This window comes from Carassius auratus, chromosome 22 (genome assembly GCF_003368295.1).
Source record: "Carassius auratus strain Wakin chromosome 22, ASM336829v1, whole genome shotgun sequence".
In the NCBI taxonomy this organism is placed as follows: Eukaryota; Metazoa; Chordata; class Actinopteri; order Cypriniformes; family Cyprinidae; genus Carassius; species Carassius auratus.
This window is the reverse complement of record NC_039264.1, coordinates 28,198,540-28,217,370: the sequence shown is the minus strand read 5'-3', so window position 1 is coordinate 28,217,370 and position 18,831 is coordinate 28,198,540. Positions and strand designations below refer to the sequence as shown.

At 35.7% G+C, this 18,831-nt stretch overlaps 1 protein-coding gene across 1 annotated transcript; it reads right to left on the bottom strand.

The window, feature by feature from the left end:
• Positions 1-1,090: 1,090 nt before the first annotated feature.
• Positions 1,091-15,970, bottom strand: LOC113040249 (beta-1,3-N-acetylglucosaminyltransferase manic fringe-like). The gene is made up of 8 exons (XM_026198584.1): positions 15,364-15,970; positions 8,960-9,005; positions 8,776-8,878; positions 7,297-7,450; positions 4,296-4,381; positions 3,964-4,129; positions 3,005-3,090; positions 1,091-1,792 (listed from the first exon to the last, which is right to left on the bottom strand). The coding sequence occupies exons 1-8, from the start codon at positions 15,703-15,705 to the stop codon at positions 1,696-1,698; spliced, it is 1,080 nt and encodes a 359-aa protein (XP_026054369.1). The 5' UTR covers positions 15,706-15,970; the 3' UTR covers positions 1,091-1,695.
• Positions 15,971-18,831: the final 2,861 nt, after the last annotated feature.

The window sequence follows — 18,831 nt, the reverse complement described above, 5'->3', positions numbered from 1 at the left end:
AGTCAAATTGGTAGTAATTTAGTATTTATATAATATTATAATTTGTTTTATATTTTGTATTAACAAAAACATTTGACTTTCAGATACGAAAAAATCACATGGGCTTCATGTCAGTGTAATAATCAGCCACCAGAAGATGTAACACAAAGACTCAAACTTACTCTGTTGTGATTGGTTAGGCGGAAAATGAAAATTAGGGCATAAATTACTCACTTTGAAGTAATCCTAGGTATAAATGACTTTGTACTTTCAGACGAATCCAGTCAGAGTTATTTTAAAAATTGTCTTTGATCTTTCAAGCTGTTTGATGTCTCCCAGCGGGTGTCGCACTACATCAGTCCAAAAGAAGTTTAATAAAAAGCTCATCCATTAAAAAAATGTCTTGCATGGCTCCAAGGGGTGATCAAAGACCTTGTGTAGTGAATATGCATATTTGTAAGCAAAATATCTATATGTAAAACATAGTAATTAGGGATGCACTGATACCACTTTTTTAAGAACTAGTCCGATAACGATATTTTAATTTTTGGTATTTACCTATACCGATACCTGTATTTTCAAAGCATGTGTCTTTTTTTTTTCCTTTTTTTTTTTTTCTTTTTTTTTTGAAATATTAGTACAGGGACAAAATAAGAATAAGAACAACAACAACAGCAATCATGTTAGTTGGCTTCAGTTAGCGAATAGATATTTCCACACTTAATTATACCTAATCAAATTTATTGAATAAGCTTTTGTTACTTTCACTGTTCATTTAAATTTAATTTTGGTGATCTAATTTACATCACGCGCACTATATGCAAAAAAAATATGTTACTAAATAAATACACGATTGCAATAGAGAATAAGAAGCTGATGTCTGATATCTTCAAGTGGTCGTAATTACGATGTTTACTATGGTAACATTAGTGCAAAGTCTTTCGCATCGCTTATGAATATTTCTGCCTTGTATGGTGAATATAATCCACATTGTATCGAATTATTTCAAACACTCACTGCTGACTGAAAGTAAGTTTCGAGCGCAACTTATTTTAAAATATTTTTTAATGCTGGTGTTATCGCTGTTAGCTTTCTGAAAAATTCAAACAAATACATTGCAATAGATATATTTGAGTTAGGAAATAATTCAGATTAATTATACATGAAAATAATTTGTATTTACATAGAAATTTATGAAAATGTATCTCAAAACATATTTTACTTAAGTGCTTCATATCAATCATACAGTACAAATATATTACAGTAATCCAAATGCTACAGTGCAAATACAAGAATACGAGTGATAATGGAAAGAAACAAATCTGAATACTGTTCAAAATCATTTGATTTGAAATTTTTCAAAACAAATTCATCAAGTCAACTGATTGTAAGGCATTTTACACTTACAAACAAATACACAGTGCATTGACAGAGATGTGGTATTTAATAATTACGAATATATTAAGCATTCAAGGAATCATATGAAAATATAATAACTAAAATGTGCAGCATGTAGACAGAAGTTACACTTCCAATTTTAATAACAATGATGGCTCAGTTAAAGGTTGAGGTTTCTCAGTTTCCTCGTTTGGCCAACATGCAGTGCTTTCGGCTATTGTTGCCTCTTTGGACTTTTCAATTGCAAATGTTTTTTAAAGACACTTTGAATTGAAATTGTCACATTATACATGATTATTGTCCAATCAGCCTATTGCATCATGGGAGAACATGTTGATTCCATGACAAGGCACTTTTGAGGGCTACAGGGCACCAACGTGTTGTAGGATACAGCAGACAATGGACTGTCCTGAACCTGAAAACAAAAATCAACAACAAAAAAACAGAACAACATTAGCTAAGAATTTCTTAAAAGGATAGTTCACACAAAAATACTTATTGTGTCATTAATTACTCACCCCTTCAAAACCCGTAAGACATTTCGTTCATCTTCAGAACACAATTTAAGATATTTTTGATGAAATCCGAGAGCTCTCTGCTCCTCCATATACAGCAAGGGTCCTACCACTACAAAGGCACAGAAATGTAGTAAGGACTTTGTTAAAATGGTCCATGTGACATCAGTGGTTCAACCGTAATTTTACAATGCTATGAGAATACTTTCTGTGCGCAAAGAAAAAAAAAAAAGGCTTTCTTAAAATTACGGTTGAACCACTGATGTCATGGAGGATTTTAATGACTTCCTTACTACGTTTCTTTGCCTTGATCTTGGTAGGAACCTTGCTGTCAATGAAGGGTCAGAAAGCCTTGGATTTCATCAAAAATATCTTAATTTGTGTTCTGAAGATGAATGAAGGTCTTGCGGAATCGGGATGACATGTAATTAACGAAAGAATTTCATTTTTGGGTAAGCACACTTTAAATGCATAATATTCACAATCTATAGTGAGTTTTAAAAAAAAAAAAAAAATGAAAAGGCTTAGTTTGGTTTATGAGTTTGGCTTCGAGCCATAGTTAAAGTTTTAGAAATCTTAAGCAAGAACCGAACTTTACTGGGTCTCAAAAACAAGTTTGCATTATCCCTTGAGGAAAACGCAAAACCTTTTAGGCTGTGAAGAGTTTGGCAATACAGACAAATGTTTTCAGATTAAGCTGATTTAGATGTACTAGGAAGTGCTCTTAAACTGCCGTAAGAGATGTCTGCTCACGAAGTGTGTAAGCATGGATTTGTGGTGATAACAGAAAAGGCTTGGGTGTTTAATGCTAGCACAGGCAGAAAGATGTGTGAGAAGATACCGAACTCACTGTGGTAAGCATATTTTACAGATAAACATACAAACATTAGCATTAAATTAGATTTCAGGAATTTTAGTAGAGGGATAACATGCTTTTACATTAGTTAAAGCGGCTTTATCTTACTTTAGCTCTTATTTGACTGATAATTTGTCTTGAATGAAAAGAAAGTGGAAAGTGGAGTTAGCGGCAGTATGCGTCATTTTTTTAGTCATAAATAACAAATCTGTATCCAAAGGGCCTGTGGGTGTGTGAAGGTGTGTGTATGACTAACCTGGACGGATCTTCATCTTTGGTAAAAACTCCTTTTAGCTCAACACTGTTCATTTTATTCTCGAACCATCCGTAGCTGAGAGTCACCTTCAGTGTTAGAGAAACAAACAGGAAGAATAGATAACATGCTGTTAGAATTGAAAAGTAGTCTGATTTTAACTAGCCATCTAATTTTGGGCATTAATGTATTTTGACAGCTAAATGTATTAACATCCAGTTCTATGAGGTAAAATATTAGCCTTCAGTTCTTAGAGGTAAAATATTGGCATTTACTTGTTTTTTTTTTTTTTTAAATAGCATCTAGTTCTATGAGTTAAAATATTAGCATCTAGTTGTTGTTGTTGTTTTTTAAATAGCATCGAGTTCTTTGAGGGAAAATATTAACACTCATTTCTTTGTAGTATAATATTAGCGTCCAGTTTTTTGGTGGTAAAATATTAGCATCCAGTTTTTCGGTGGTAAAATATTAGCATCCAGTTTTGGAAGTGAAATATTAGCCTTCTGATATCTGATGTAAAAAAAATGCTGCTGTTATTTAAGTTCAAATTTTACTGTCCAGTTCTTTGAGCTAAAATTAACTGTGATAAAGTTGCAAAATATGCTAAGTTGTTTTGATTGCTTGTCTGAGTGATTGTTAGCACTTTGCTAGGTGGATGCTAAGGTATTCTACAGTAGATGTTTCTAGGTCAATGATAGGTGATTGCGGTGGTAGTCTAAGTGTTTGCTAGGGTGCTCTATGTGGTTCAAAACATGCTTAGAAAATGATTCTGATCATTTCTTTTCAACATTTAGCATAATTCGAGCTGTGGTAAAGTTGCTATATGCTAAGGTGTTGTGAATGTTTGCCTGAATGTTTGCTGACTTCTGTCAAGAGTCAAAAGATGCTATCATTAATTTCCATATCTACACTTTAATACTTAAATAGAAGCAATACTGACAGCCACCATTTAAAAATCTCACCTGTTTTGGGATATCGCTAGGGGCAAGAAGAAGTAGGTTTTCCAGATGAGAGTGAAACATGTTGCTATGGACCATTGAGATTCCCAGACGCCTCTCAACTATAAAGCCTACCGTACAGTCATCAGGCAACATGATCACAGCGGAGGTTTGCTCGAACCTGGGACCACTGCAAAAAGAGACACATGACTAACACTCTTATACTCTTAATTTAGACTCATTGCTGTCTAGGAGAAACAACTGAGGTACCTTTTGTGATCAAGGCACAAGTACCAACATATGCATGAAATGGCCTCAAAATCAAAGTCAAACACACACGCTGAATCAGGCCTCACCTTGCCCAGGGTGCCATCTTCTCTGCCAGCTTCCTGCTCAGACAGAAACCAGCCCCTCCTGTGGCGAACCAGAAACGGACGTCCCTCTGAAACAAAAAAGCCAACCAGTCAGCTTCCGCATCAGCTCTATAAATTCTGCACATACATGACAATTTCAAGAAAATATCTTGCATTTTCACATCTTATCAGTACAGTTCCTTATGATTAAAGAATCAAACCTCTAAACAATCTGAAGTTGTAGTGGTGCAATCGGTCAGTGTGTGAAAGTTGTACAGCAGAACATGTGGAGACTCGCTGAGGTTTTGAGTATAAAGCCTCACCTAGAGAAGGTATTTTAGCAAAAAGACTTGCAGATGAACCTCAAAAGCAGATTTCTCAGAAAACTTTGAGCAAAGGGTCAAATATACAGTAATTTCATACATTTGAAACTAAAAATGCTTGTGGTAAAATATGTATATATCTTATGTAATTACGTAATTTCATACATTTGAACAAAAATATTAATTTATAATAATAATATATAATGTAAAGTGCTCCTTTGTTTTGTTCCTGAATGATTTAGTGTTCATGAATGAATCAGTTTAATTCATGATTCATTGGCTCATTCATAAAAAAATGGTCACCTCTTTTGCATGATTCAGCTTTTTGAACGAAGCAGTTGGATAAATGTTTAATTGGCTCATTCATAGAGACAGTCACTGTTTTGTTTCTTAATTATTCAATGTTTTAAATGAATGTGTTGCGTGACTAATTCAATGAACCTATTATAAAGACCTCGAATATAGGCTTTTTGAATAAATCAATTGTTTCATAGACATTTGTCACCGCCCACTGACGTAACATAACATATAAAAAGAGTCTAAATATCCACTAATAATGGAAAAACTGTTGTATACAATGTATTTAAATGTCATTCCATTTTAATGTTCTATTTCCTTAAATTCAAATTTGAATCTCTTTCCACCATTAATTTCTCTCCCTCTGAAAGCTTTTCACTGCTCTTAATTTCTTGGCTTAGATTAAATTCTGTGCAGGTTTGTTTTCATGTGGGATTCTGCGGAGCATCATATGCGACAGGGACATAAATCTGACCATTTCCATCTACTCGTCCACCCATTCACTTATCCCTCCCTTCATTACTCCATGTGGCCATTACCCTCAAGGTAACATGCAGCCCTTTTCTGTCCTCTCATCCTTTCAACCGTAGGCCTATTCCTCCCCTGTAGGGAGCTGTGGCCTGTCCGGCCAGACATATAAATGTGGACATAACCAACACAGAGGACACGCAGAGAGGCAGACAAGACGGATCAGGATGTGTTCCCTAGAACAACACAGCAGTTTATATTCAGCAGGGCTTTGAGTCTTCAACTGAGAAAGATTTAGCACACAAAATACATTTGAAATTTAGAACTTACTAGAACTTTACTTAGAAAGTAAACCCAGAACTAAAAAAAGGGGTAAAAAAAAAACTTGTTTCAAATTATATATATATACAGGTGCATCTCAATAAATTAGACTGTCGTGGAAAAGTTCATTTATTTCAGTAATTCAAGTCAAATTGTGAAACTTGTGTATTAAATAAATTCAGTGCACACAGACTGAAGTAGTTTAAGTCTTTGGTTCTTTTAATTGTGATGATTTTGGCTCACATTTAACAAAAAGCCACCAATTCACGATCTCAACAAATTAGAATACTTCATAAGTATGTGCAAATGTGTTACTGATCTTACACAACAGTTCAGTAAATAAGAAGGTAATATTATGTTATTTTAGACGTAATGTTGTCTGTTTTGCTCAGTTTTGCCAACAAAAATATAAAGGCAAAGCAAAACTGTTCATCTCCAAGCAACAAACAGCGGCATTTCATTTCTTAAGGGGTCATATGATGCTTTTTTTAAAGATCATTATTTTGTGTATTTGGTGTAACAGAATATGTTGACATTCTTTAATGTTCAAAAAACACATTATTTTTCAAATACTTTACTTTATTGTAAGTCCCTCCTTCTGACAAACGCAGTCTGCTTTGATTGGCCAACTGACCCAGTGCATTGTGATTGGCCGAACACTACAAGCACATTGTACATGTACATTTACCTTATTTTACCTAAATAACCTTTTTTTATTTAGTACTGCCCTTTAATGTATACAGAAGATAGTTACATGTTTCCAAGAAGACAAAATAAGTTAAATTTAACCTGATCTTCAAATTCAAAAAGTTTTCACCTCTCAGGTCTTAATGCATGGTTTTTCCTTCTGGAGCATCAGAGAGCGTTTGAACCTTCTGTAATAGTTGCATATGAGTCCCTATACGTAAACATCTTTTATGTGAAATATTTTATTCAGGTCAGTACTAAATAAACAATGTCATGCATTTTGTATGATCACTCTTATTTTGGTAAAATAATTTACAAAAATTAGATTCTGAAAGGGGGATGTAAACTTTTGACCCCAACTGTAAATATGAAGCAGACATGTTGTTTTTGGCAGGTTTTGTGTCCTAATCATCAGACAAAGAAATAAACAAATCTACAATATTACAAGGAATTTGTGTTTTTTGCATCAAACAGAAGTAGAGTCCGGCAAGGTGGTAGAAATGAAAAGACAGGTTTCATTTTTATTACCTGGGTGCCTCTGTGACCAAAGAGATCAGCAGAGCAGAGAAACAGAAGGAAAGAAAGGATGAGGAAAACTGAACTGAACGGCTTGTCTGTTCCTGTAGACCTCACACAAACACACATTACTGAGGGAGCAGCTCCAAAGACAGCATGGCTAGGAAAACACACACTCAAATGACTGCCATCACACATTGTACATGATTGGATTAATTCCCCCGAAAGCATTGACAGTTTTTCTCTCTGGCTATATATTAAAAGACCAGACAGAATTGTCCAGATCAATAAGCAATAAAGCTCTAATCACTGATTGATCCCTGAAGGAAAAGACTCTTTTGCTACACGTTCATGGCAGAAAAAAGTTGGTAAGAAAATATCAATGAACTGACCGTCTTATTTCCTTCCAGCAGCTCCTGGGCTCTCATCGGGCGATCCAGACTTGGTCTGCCCACATAGATATCGCTGTCCACTGGGAAGGCCATCAGGAGAGACAGAAGGGCTCCAGGGTTCAGGTAGTTATCATCATCAACATGACACAACCACCTGTGGAAATTAATAATAAATTATTTAAAAGTTTATATATATAAACTCGACAAAAGATTTTTCTGGTTGATTAGTAGTCGTTAATTTTAAGCATTAGTCAACTAATCGCACATTTATTAATAACCTATTTAAATCATTATATCTTCACAGTGGACGAGCCTGTATGTATGTTTCATAAGGATTACATAATCTGAGAATATTTGTTTTTTATTTGAATTGGTAAATTTGAAAGTAGAAATTTTGCTTTCTATAGATATGTTTTCCTCTTTGTAAGCCAAGTAACACAGAGTTTCGGAGTTTTGCGCTCAAGTTCACAGAGACCAAGACACCAGAAAGTGCATCCTCTGTGCTTTCTTTATTTTACAAAAGTGCAATGTTTTGTCGTTATTGTGAGTGCACACAAATAAACATAGAGTCTTTACATATTCGAAAGATGTATAACTCTTATCTGTATGACCAAAAATGATGGAGTATTTTAGGAGTAGCAAGGTATATTCAGCATTTTTTAGACGGACAAATATGACTGCTGCACTCTTGCAAAGTTAAAAGAGTTTAAACCCTTAGAAAACACATTGCAAATTTATGGAGGTTTTATTCCATTCCACTGTGTCTCATATGTTTTTAATGCAATCTGTGTGACTGGTGCTTCAGCTCTTTGTATTAAGCAATACTTGATGCTGTTTTGTTCATTATTGTGTATACAATTTACAAAATTATATTTGATTCATATACATTAATTTAGAAGTTATGTACGTTTTTTATAGACAGTATTGCATTGCATTGACAATTTAATGTGCTGCATTATTTTGCTCATTTCACCCTCCAGGCCTCAGGAGACAAGACAAAAGTTTCCTTAAGACTTAGTCTGCACTTATGTTTTATGTGCAGACTAAATCTTAAGGAAACTTTTGGAGATATTTGTTTAGATTTCATTTTTGTGCTTGACTGTTAAAACTAAAATGTATTTGCTATTTGCCTTAATAATTGTATATATATATATATATATATATATATATATATATATATATATATATATATATATAACATTATACACAAAATGACAGGTATATTTTAAATCAAGTTTTTATATATAAATAATTTTCATATGTAAAATATATTTAAAGACAGACGGACGGACGGACGGAAGGATGGATGGACGGATGGACGGATGGATGGATGGATGGATGGATGGATAGATAGATAGATAGATAGATAGATAGATAGATAGATAGATAGATAGATAGATAGATGTGAATTTGTCAAATAAAATAGTAAATACAAAAGTCAACATACACAATACATACAATTAGAAAATAAAAACTCACTTTTTTTCAGAAGCCATGAAGTGGTCGTACTCGGCAGCCATCTTGCAGGATAAAGCTTGATGACTGTGCTCAGGCGGGCAGTCAGTAACAATTATGTTAAATCCTGAGAGCAAAGACACATGCGTTGAGCTCAAGGCAAAGATTCAAAAGCTCATATCAATCCTGCAGAAGAGAGTTGATCTACCTTCAGAGGAGATGTCTTCATCTGGACTGTCTGTAAAGATGTACGTCTGCAGAAGTGAAACATAAACATAAATTCATGAGGCAAAACCGGCATATTAATTGTGGAATGGTGCAATGAGAGCCTGGTGGTCTTATGAGGAAAGTAATATCCAAACTCCCATCATAAACCACTGCGAGACAACAGCAGGTGCACCAGGAGGCCTCAGAGCATCTGTGTTCCCAGTTTTGCCATTAGAACTCTGGTTTGTAATTACCAATGTTGTCTCAAAGAGGGACAACAAAACTGCTCTTTGTGTGAAAGTGTCTAAACACTACCGTTGAGAATTTTTAAAACATAAAATATATAATGCTTCTATGCAAGCACTAGTACTTCTGAATGGGTTGAGGCTATATAGGGGGAAGTTGTGGCCTAATGGTTAGAGAGTTTGACTCCTAACCTTAAGGTTGTGGGTTCGAGTTTGTTTTAAATGCAGAACACGAATTCTCAAAAAGCAGTTGGGGGTTCAGTGGCTGTATGTCATGTCACTTATATATTATTAATATAGATAGATAGATTATTATTACTATTATTATTTAGATACGCATTTAGCAGAGGCATTTCGCCCATAAATGACTGAAAGAAAAACAAAAGCAATTCGTCATGAACCAATAATACTCGTAATAGGCCTATACAACCTCAGAATGTAGATCAGCCTATATATAATAAAATATAGTTAATGAAGATTTTCAGTGTCGTTTGTTAACCCCCTAAAAAAACTAATGTGTATTTTTTTTTTTTTTTTTTTTTTTTTAAACGTCCCTCAACCTGACTGAGATGAGCAGATTTGGGAGCAATTTCCTGCTAGACAGCAACACATCCTATCTGTGGTCAGCCGCGACCATATTCCTCTGCTCATCCGTTTTCTCTCTGTCTCACACACGCACACGCACACACACACACACACACACACCTCACTCCTGCTAGAGCCTTTAATGTTCCGCGTGATGCAGTTGAGATGTCACTTTGAAAGTTTAGCTTCATTACGACGTCTAGGTGCTCCAGACAGCTCATATTGTAAGTCTACGAGCCGCTCCACCCTTGAGTACAAGCAGAATAATCAAAGCGCGCAGATCAATGCTGCGGCCATCAAACCCAATGGGCCAGAGCGAGCGGAAACAGCCCACTCAAACCCTGAGCTCCTTCATAAATCATAAGGGTGGATCTTTAGCGCTCATTTCAGCTAAAGTGGAGCGGCTGATCACAGTGGCTTATAAAACACAGTCTGGAGATAAACAAAGAGTGAAACGTAACAAGAGTGAAACGTAACAAAAGTGAAACTCGTAGACTAGGCGCCTATATATTTTGTAGGCTATTCGCAACTTGAGAGGGAAAGAAATAAGCACGAATTGGAGGAATGGGATAAGAAAATGGCACAAATCTCTGAAATGGCTAATAATGTGATGGACGTTAAATGCAGATGCATCCAAAACTGATCATGAAAGGCTTTCAAAGCCAAATAAAGACATACTACATCACGAAAAACAAACACAAAACAGTACTAGTCTGCAACAGTTACAAAATCTTACAATGAAAAAGAGTCTTTGCTCAGTTTTTTTTTTTCTTTTCTTACATTTGTTAAAAGTGCCGGACTTGTTGTTTCACACTATGTTCCTGTTTCCCCAGCTTAAGACTTCCTCTGTTAAGATAGACTTCCGTTTTGTCATTGTTTCAAAATGCAGTCTGCGGCTGTCACTTCCTCTTATTGGCACAGAGGCAAAGGACACACAAACAGAAGCAGCAAAACTGACGAGCACAAACAACATCCTGTGCTTAAAAACCCGCTGTTGGAGCTTGAAATGTACTTTGAACAAACCCCTAATCGTGTGCATTAAACACTGGCAAATAACTCTCATGGTTTGTCGTACTTTCCAAAGAAATCTAATTTATAACTTCTGCTTGGCAGATTAAATGAAATGGAGAAAAAAACTCAAAAACGTACTTCGAACAAGAGATGGAAGCCATATCAACAGACTAGAATAGAGACCCCCCCCCTAGCAACCACTAAATTATGTCCTAGCAACCACCTACTATAAAAATGACAGTTATAAACTTGAATATGAATATTTTTTCCCAGAATTTTTAGTTATATGTGTTTAGAAATTTTAGTTTATCTCTCACAATTTTGAAAAGAATCAAAAAGTCATAATTGTGAGATATGAACACGTTATTGTGAGAAAAAAAAAAGTCTAAATTGTAAGATTTTTAAAAAAAATCAACTGCAAAATGTAAACTCCGAAGGCAGAATTCTGGGAGTTTTATTTTACAAATTCAGGCTTTTTTCTTAGAATTACAAGTTCTTGCAGTTCTGAATGCATGTTTTTGCAATAATTTGCTGTCAGCTGAACCTTTGCAGGGAGCTTGATTGACAGGTGATCTGACCAATCACAACGTACCAGAAGTGATCTGCTTTGTCTTGTCTGACAGCGTTTGGTCAGTTTCCTCTTTACTCCATGGTGTATTTTCTACTGTGTTAACATGATGTGTGGCGTAAGAGTGGCATGGCTAGTCAGACAACAGTAACGAAGGAGGGAGGGATTTTGCAAAAGTTCAATCGTGAGAGAAATGTCAGAATTGTAAGATTAAAAGTTGCAATCATGCAAATTTTTATTCCGTGGTGGGGAAAAAAACAGAGCTGCAAAATGTAAACTCAGAATTAAAAAAATAGTCTGACTTTTTTTTCTCTGAATTGCAAGTTTATGAAGTATCTTAATTCTGAACGCACGTTTTTGTCGTAATTTGCTGTCAAGTATAATTTTGATACTGTACGATTTATTTAATGTACTGTTGTCTGTGCTGCAATAATTTCCTGTAAATTAATAGGTAATTTATTACAGTACCAGAATACCCTAGAAACAATCTTACGTGTTTTTTACACAACACCATAAAAATAAAAATCGGAAAACTTTTTTATGTTTTTTAGCAGTTCATTTATACGACAACAGGGGCCTGAAAATGCAAATATTCTAAAACGAGTTTCAAAATGTCTGTTTTTGAAAACAATACCGATATTCTTTTGCGTAAACTGAGAAAACATGAATTTGTGTAAACGATGATGGCACATTCACGTATTACATGTTCAGTCTATAGAAATGACATCGCCAACTACTGGCCTGGCATGCATAATACAGCGTTTTTAGTCATTTTTGCAAATCCATGTGAGCGTGTCTCATTCTAAATGGGTATCGTAACACTTTTCAAAAATGTTTTTAGTAAAATTGTTGTTGTGTAAGCATACCCTAAAACACCCTAGCAACTGTAAGGCAGTATCCTAGCAATGCTATGGCAGGGATGTTTGCAAGCACATCTCACCAGAAAATATTAACGTTTAGTAATCATATTTAAAATTAGTCATAGCCTCCACATAGAGGAAAAGGAAAGGCTGAATCTTCAAACTTCAGATAAACACACTTCCTCCTCACACTCAGCATTTGCTCATATTCAAAACAGGAGCAATAAAGCAGAAGCAGGGATTTTTTAATTCTACTCTTTGAGAGACAAAATCTGACGCAAAACCTCAACATCAAACCCTTCCAGTTTCAGACTTTCAGAGTGGCAAACTGCTGAAAGTTTGAGAGTCATTTCTTCCACACACACACACAGAGAGAGAGAGAGAGAAAACATATTAGTATGCCATACAAGAGTTATTTTAGCCCCAAGTGTTTCACACACGTTCTCTTTGATCCTACAAGTATTTGGATCAGCAGTGCAACACTGTTTTGCACTTGTCGTCTTATATTTAGAGTGACGGCTGCTGCTTTGAAAGTGTTATATCCTGAGTTGCACATTGGGAATTCGTTTTGACAAGGCACTCAGTGATAACAAACAGCAAGTCCAGTCACTAACATCTTCCCAAAGTCCTCCTTGTGTTGTTAGCGCCTGCCAAACTGTGAGTGTGTATGTGTGTAAGCATGTGTTAGTACGTCAGTCCAGCTTTGTTCTGCTTCTTAATGTCATGTTACAGCAGGCCACAGTCAAATCCGAGCATTTACAGTTTAAATGGAGGTCCATTTTTTTTTTATCAATCTCTGTCAACTTATGCTTTTTGGCAAGTATCAAGAATAATAATTATGTCTTACTTTTTCTGAATTAAAGCCAGGAGCCAGGGCTTCACTCATAAACATTTTGTCTCATGCAACACGAATTTAAGCAACAACCAGGTCCAAGTAACACCAGAAGTAGGTGGGAAATCATATTATACACCAGCTGGCATCCCACTAAATCCCAAGGCATAAATGAATAAGAGCATAAATGTAATGGCATAAATAAAAAATATAATGAGGTTGTTGACAAATAGTGGGAAAATCTCACAAAACCTGTCAAAAATATATTTGTGCCATATTTTAGAAAATAAACAAACAAATGTTATATTGCAATTTTATTTTACATAAACAATTTGAAGAGAGTTTTATGATTTTTTTTATTTGTGTTAATTGTTAATCACATAATAATAACAACATAATAATCTTTAAAAAAAATAAGTTGATATTTAATTGAATATAAAATAAGTATTATTTATATTAATAATAATAACAATTATTATTATATATATTGTCATTTTAAAAACAAGTAAATAATACATTTATTTTTTATTCAAACGATGTGTTATTGTTTACAAGTATTTTATTAATATTTTAATTAATTCACGTAACAAAATATTCAAATAATGTTTATAGTAATAAATATAGTATTAACATATTTTTATAATAATAAAAATAATTATTATTATTATTATAAAATTAAGTAATTACTTTATTTAATTTAATATTTAAAATAAATGTTATTAGTTTTTCGTTTATTTCAGTGCTTAATTTTATTTTATAATGTCAAAATGTCAGAGTGCAATTATTATTATTATTTATGTTATTTTATTTTGGGGGGATATTGCGGTGAAATGTGACCATGACATGTCTCAGGTCTTTTGCCTGAGAGTCACCGAGCCGCTATGCTGTAACCACACACTTGGCCTGGTCTTTTAGATCTTTCAAATCAGACATGGTTTCAGTATCTACAAGCCTTAAAGGGATAGTTCACCCAAAAATCTGCTCACCCCCAGGGCATCCAAGATGTAGGTGACTTTGTTTCAGCAGTAAACTGAGATTTTTAACACAAACCATTGCATTGTGTCAGTCATATAATGCTGTAATATTATTTTTAGGCAATAAAACAATAAAATACACAAACAAAACCAAATGAAACCCTGTGGCTCATGACCATACATTGATGTGTAAAGACACAAAACAATCGATCTGTGCAAGAACAGTATTTATGTTGTTTTGGGTTTTTTTTACCTCTGATTCACGCAATAAAAAAAAACCCTGATATAAATACTGTTCAATTAACTTTCCACGTCAATGTATCGCCACGAGCCACAGGCTTTAATTTGTAATTTGTATTACTTGTGTATGTTTTTTATTATAATTATTATTGTATATTTTAGCCGTGATTCCCATCCACTTACATTATAAGTATGATAGAATGCTAAACATCTTGTCACCTACATCTTGGATGCTCTGGGGGTAAGCAGATAAACATCAAATTTTCATTTTTTAACTCATTTCATCTCTTTAACTCATAATCCTTTGGTAAAAACCCTGAACTTATTTGAGTTTAAAATGTCTTTAATTCACTGCCCCACCAAATAATGTGTATTATAAGAAAAACAGTGCAAGGAACCAAACTTGACTTCATTAAAATGGCCTTTCAGTCAGTCATCTTCATTAGTTCATCTTTCAAAGGTCACAGCTGTGAGCTCTGCTGCTTGTGACAGAAAGAGGACCTAAAAGTCCATCTCAACCCTCCGTGACAAGGCTACTGCTGAATTAGAGAACACAGACAGGAAATGCTCAGTCTATAAATGAGCATAGGGCGGACGAAACAGGAAATGGGGCAGATTGCTGCGTTTTATTAGAGGTGCACTCATTCGTGGGCTAATCTTTGCGGTGCGGTAACCAGCGTTAATAAAATTAGCTCATCTGTGCTTGTAAAAAAATTACTTTATTTGCATGATATACAACCAATAGCTTCACAAGCGTTGCAGAATTTAATAGGTGCCTCTTGTGAGACCGTCATAACAAACCTGTTTGGTTTTGGCATCACACAAGTCTGAGGTTGTGCACCTGTTCTTTCACAAATGCGTTTGCACACAACTTCTAGCTGATGCCACCGGAAGTGCACACGTCTGCCAGATGTCCCGTGACATCAGCAGCGGTTGCTGGGTGAGACTGCATCTCAAATCAAGATTATGACACTGACACATAAAAATGATCAGGGAGGAACCATCATAAAAAACACTGACTGGTGGTTGATCAGTCATTTTAACACTAAATCCTCTTCGTTTGGAGTATTAGTAGTCAAGGAACACTCACGTGGTGTTTAGTCGTGGAGATCCAGGTCTCCAGAAGAAGAGCGAGGCGGGTCTTGTGGAACCGGCCAGTGGTTTTCACTGCAATGAAGATGTCATTGAGTCCTAAAGGTGGTTGTGGCTTCATCTGCCTCCCGTTCTGACGTTTTGGCATTTGTTTGTCATTAACAACATCTCTGTGTTGGTTCACAGCTGTAGTTCTTGATATAGATGGTGTCTTTTCGTGCGCAAAAGTCGCGGTGGGTTTTTGGTCACTCCGGGTGCGCAGTTGAAAATCCAGCAAAACCAGGATGAAAAGTGTAAGAGCGAAGACAGGCAGTACATGAAACAGCCTCCTTGCGACCATCTTCTAAATCCCTTAATTCGCTTTTGACTGCATAATAAACTCGTTTTAGGAGCCTATAACAGGCGACATCTGGACGCATTCACGCGCGGGAAAAGGCGTGATTGTTTAAAAGAAAGAAATAATGAAATACAATAACCAGTAAGTCCCTGGGTGGGTTGGAATGTGTGGTTCAAATTCATTGTGATTCCGTGAAAGCTTTCATTTGGTAATCCCGCTCGGATCCTGCCTGATGTGCCTCGCGCGCTCTGTTAAAGCGGAGGATGGATGAACTGTCATTCACTTACAGGCGGCTTCGCAAACTTGCGACGCCCCGCCCACTTTCCGCAGTCACGCTCTGATGGTGAATGATAAAATAAGGTGTATGACTGCAAATGTGCAATTAAACCATATTTCCTGTTGAGCTTCTTTTTGAAAGCAAACTCGTTCTTTCATGTATGAGTGTATGAGGCAAAAACGAATGTAATAAATGTTTGAATCAAATGCATTTTATATATTATACCCTTAAGATATCTTGAAAATTAAATAAAATATAAAATTGCACCTGTGATAAGCAAAGAGCCAATAAAATAGCCTATATATTTAACTTTTTATTGTGACAAATTTGTGATTTCTGTTGTCACGTAATTTCTACCCCAATCAACCTTAATGTGTGAAATGAAATATTATAATACAAAATAAAAGTACATTATTAATATATTAACAATTGCATTATATACATAATTTGTATAAATATATATGTATACCTTTAAGTATTCTTAAAAATATAAAATTGCACCTGTGATAATCTAAGTAGTGAACTGTTCCAAGATTTATTGTCACATTTTTGTGGTGTCAGCTGTCACGCAATTACCATCACAGCCAACAATTTTCCAAAGGAAAAATACTGATTAGAAAATACAATGATATTATTTGTCACTTATTATTCACACTTCATTCAGAAACACATACTATATCTCTCTGTGTGTGTGTGTGTGTGCTCTTGTTTTTGTGACATATCAGGACACAACTCTGTATAATGACATGGGTATGACACAGGTATTACAAGGAGAGGGTGACTTATGAGGACATAACCCATGTCCCCATTTTTCAAAACGCTTATAAAACATACAGAATGAGTTTTTTTGAGAAAGTAAAAATGCACAAAGTTTCCTGTGAGGGTTAGGGTCAGGTGTAGGGTTGGTGTGGGGCCTAGAATATACAGTTTGTACAGTATAAAAACCATTACGCCTATGGGATGTCCCAACTTTTCACAAAAACAAACGTGTGTGTGTTTCTGAATGAAGTGTAAAGAATTATGTTAATTAAGAGAAAGATGTTATAATAAAGATATATTTAAAATTCAGTTCTCTCTCTCTTTCTGTTGAAGTAGCATTTGCAAGACAAGTTGTAAAATAGTATGTCACTGTAAAAACACTGTATGTCATTTGTTGTGCTCTGAATAGTCAATGAATGATGACAGAATATTAGAATGTATATTTGTCTAGGCAATGTTTTTAGAGGACTTTTATAGGGAGGTTCCCAGCTCTTTATGTCCTGTTTTATTTCTGCCGCTTCACTGTGGGACACTGCAGCCGTTCTGGCATCTGTCCTGAACTTCTTTATCATTGCACTTTTAACTTGTGCCAGAGAACTGCATTGTCCTTACTGTTATCCCAATCGCTTATTATCAAGCAGTCAAGTGTACATGAAGTTTAAACATGTATTGTGTTTTAACACTCTTTTGTTATATCCTGGCTTAAACTCTTCCTCAGGTCAAGAGGATCTAAGATGACATGATCAACACTAACCTCACAGTAACCTTCATCAGCACCTTTGTTTGTAATTTCTCAGCCTTCTCCTCTTTCATCCATTCATCCATTGCAACCAGTAACCAGCTGCCTCCTTTTCTCCAGCCCCCCTCCCTCGGTGGCCCCATGGACGGGCGACTGGTCCCTTAGGTAAATCAGAGATGCCCAGGCACACCCTGGCCAGGAAGGGCCCAGGATCAGTTGATGGCCTACCTGAAAAGATCCTTTTAAAACGGCAAGTGCCTTGCTCCCTACTTTGAACAATGGCAGACCTTTTCAGACTCTTTATGCATTGAATAGCCCTTTACATGCCTCTTGACTTGCTGCTCTGAATGCAAGATTCATTGTAGATATACAGTATTTTGTGCAGACAACAGAGAGTTAGATAGAGCAGACATCAGGCTGCATAATTAAGTGAGTCATTGCGATTGAACCCAATCATTTGACCCTTGTATTACAGTTTTTCTCAGTCACTTTGGTGCATTTCTCGAATCATCCTTACTATTTGCTAAGAAGTGAGTGCATTTCTCAAAACAATTTGTACAAACAGTCCCACAAAACAGATTACCAGCAAAAGCCTGTAACTTACTCAAAATCTTGAGTTCATCTCTCAAAAGCAAGTATTTATGTCAATGAACATATCAAGTGCCATAAGAATGAAAAGTCCTTATGTCATTGTTCACAAACAAGATAGTCAAAATGCTTGGTTATGTTGTTAATATAACAGTGCACTTGGTTAGTTTTACCTGATGTAAACTACTGTATGGCAACATTTTGGATGACAGTTACTGTATTGAACAGTACGCCATATGCTCATGTATGCCATATATCCATTTCAAAAGTACAAATTTACACATTACTGTACGTGGGATATTGACTGAAAGAGACTGGATAGAATTCCCAGTTATACTTTTACTTTAACTGTTTTGGATGATTCAGGCGTAGTCACTAACCGATTCAGTCCATGAGTGAACTGTTTCGGATGATTCAGGCGGAGTCACTAACCGATTCAGTCCACGAGTGAACTGTTTCGGATGATTCAGGCGGAGTCACTAACTGATTCAGTCCACGAGTGAACTGTTTCGGATGATTCAGGCGGAGTCACTAACCGATTCAGTCCACGAGTGACCTTTTTTGCGAATGATTCAGGCGGAGTCACTAACCGATTCAGTCCACGAGTGAACTGTTTCGAATGATTCAGGCGGAGTCACTAACCGATTCAGTCCACGAGTGAACTGTTTCGAATGAATCAGGCGGAGTCACTAATCGATTCAGTCCACGAGTGAACTGTTTCGAATGATTCAGGCGGAGTCATTAACCGATTCAGTCCACGAGTGAA

Coding starts and splice junctions, on each gene's coding strand:
- LOC113040249 (XM_026198584.1), bottom strand. CDS start 15,705: ATGGTCGCAAGGAGGCTGTTTCATGTACTGCCTGTCTTCGCTCTTACA. Junction 9,006..15,363: donor TCTCCACGACTAAACACCAC/GTGAGTGTTCCT, acceptor TCACTTCTGCAG/ACGTACATCTTTACAGACAG. Junction 1,793..3,004: donor AAAGATGAAGATCCGTCCAG/GTTAGTCATACA, acceptor TTTTGTTTTCAG/GTTCAGGACAGTCCATTGTC.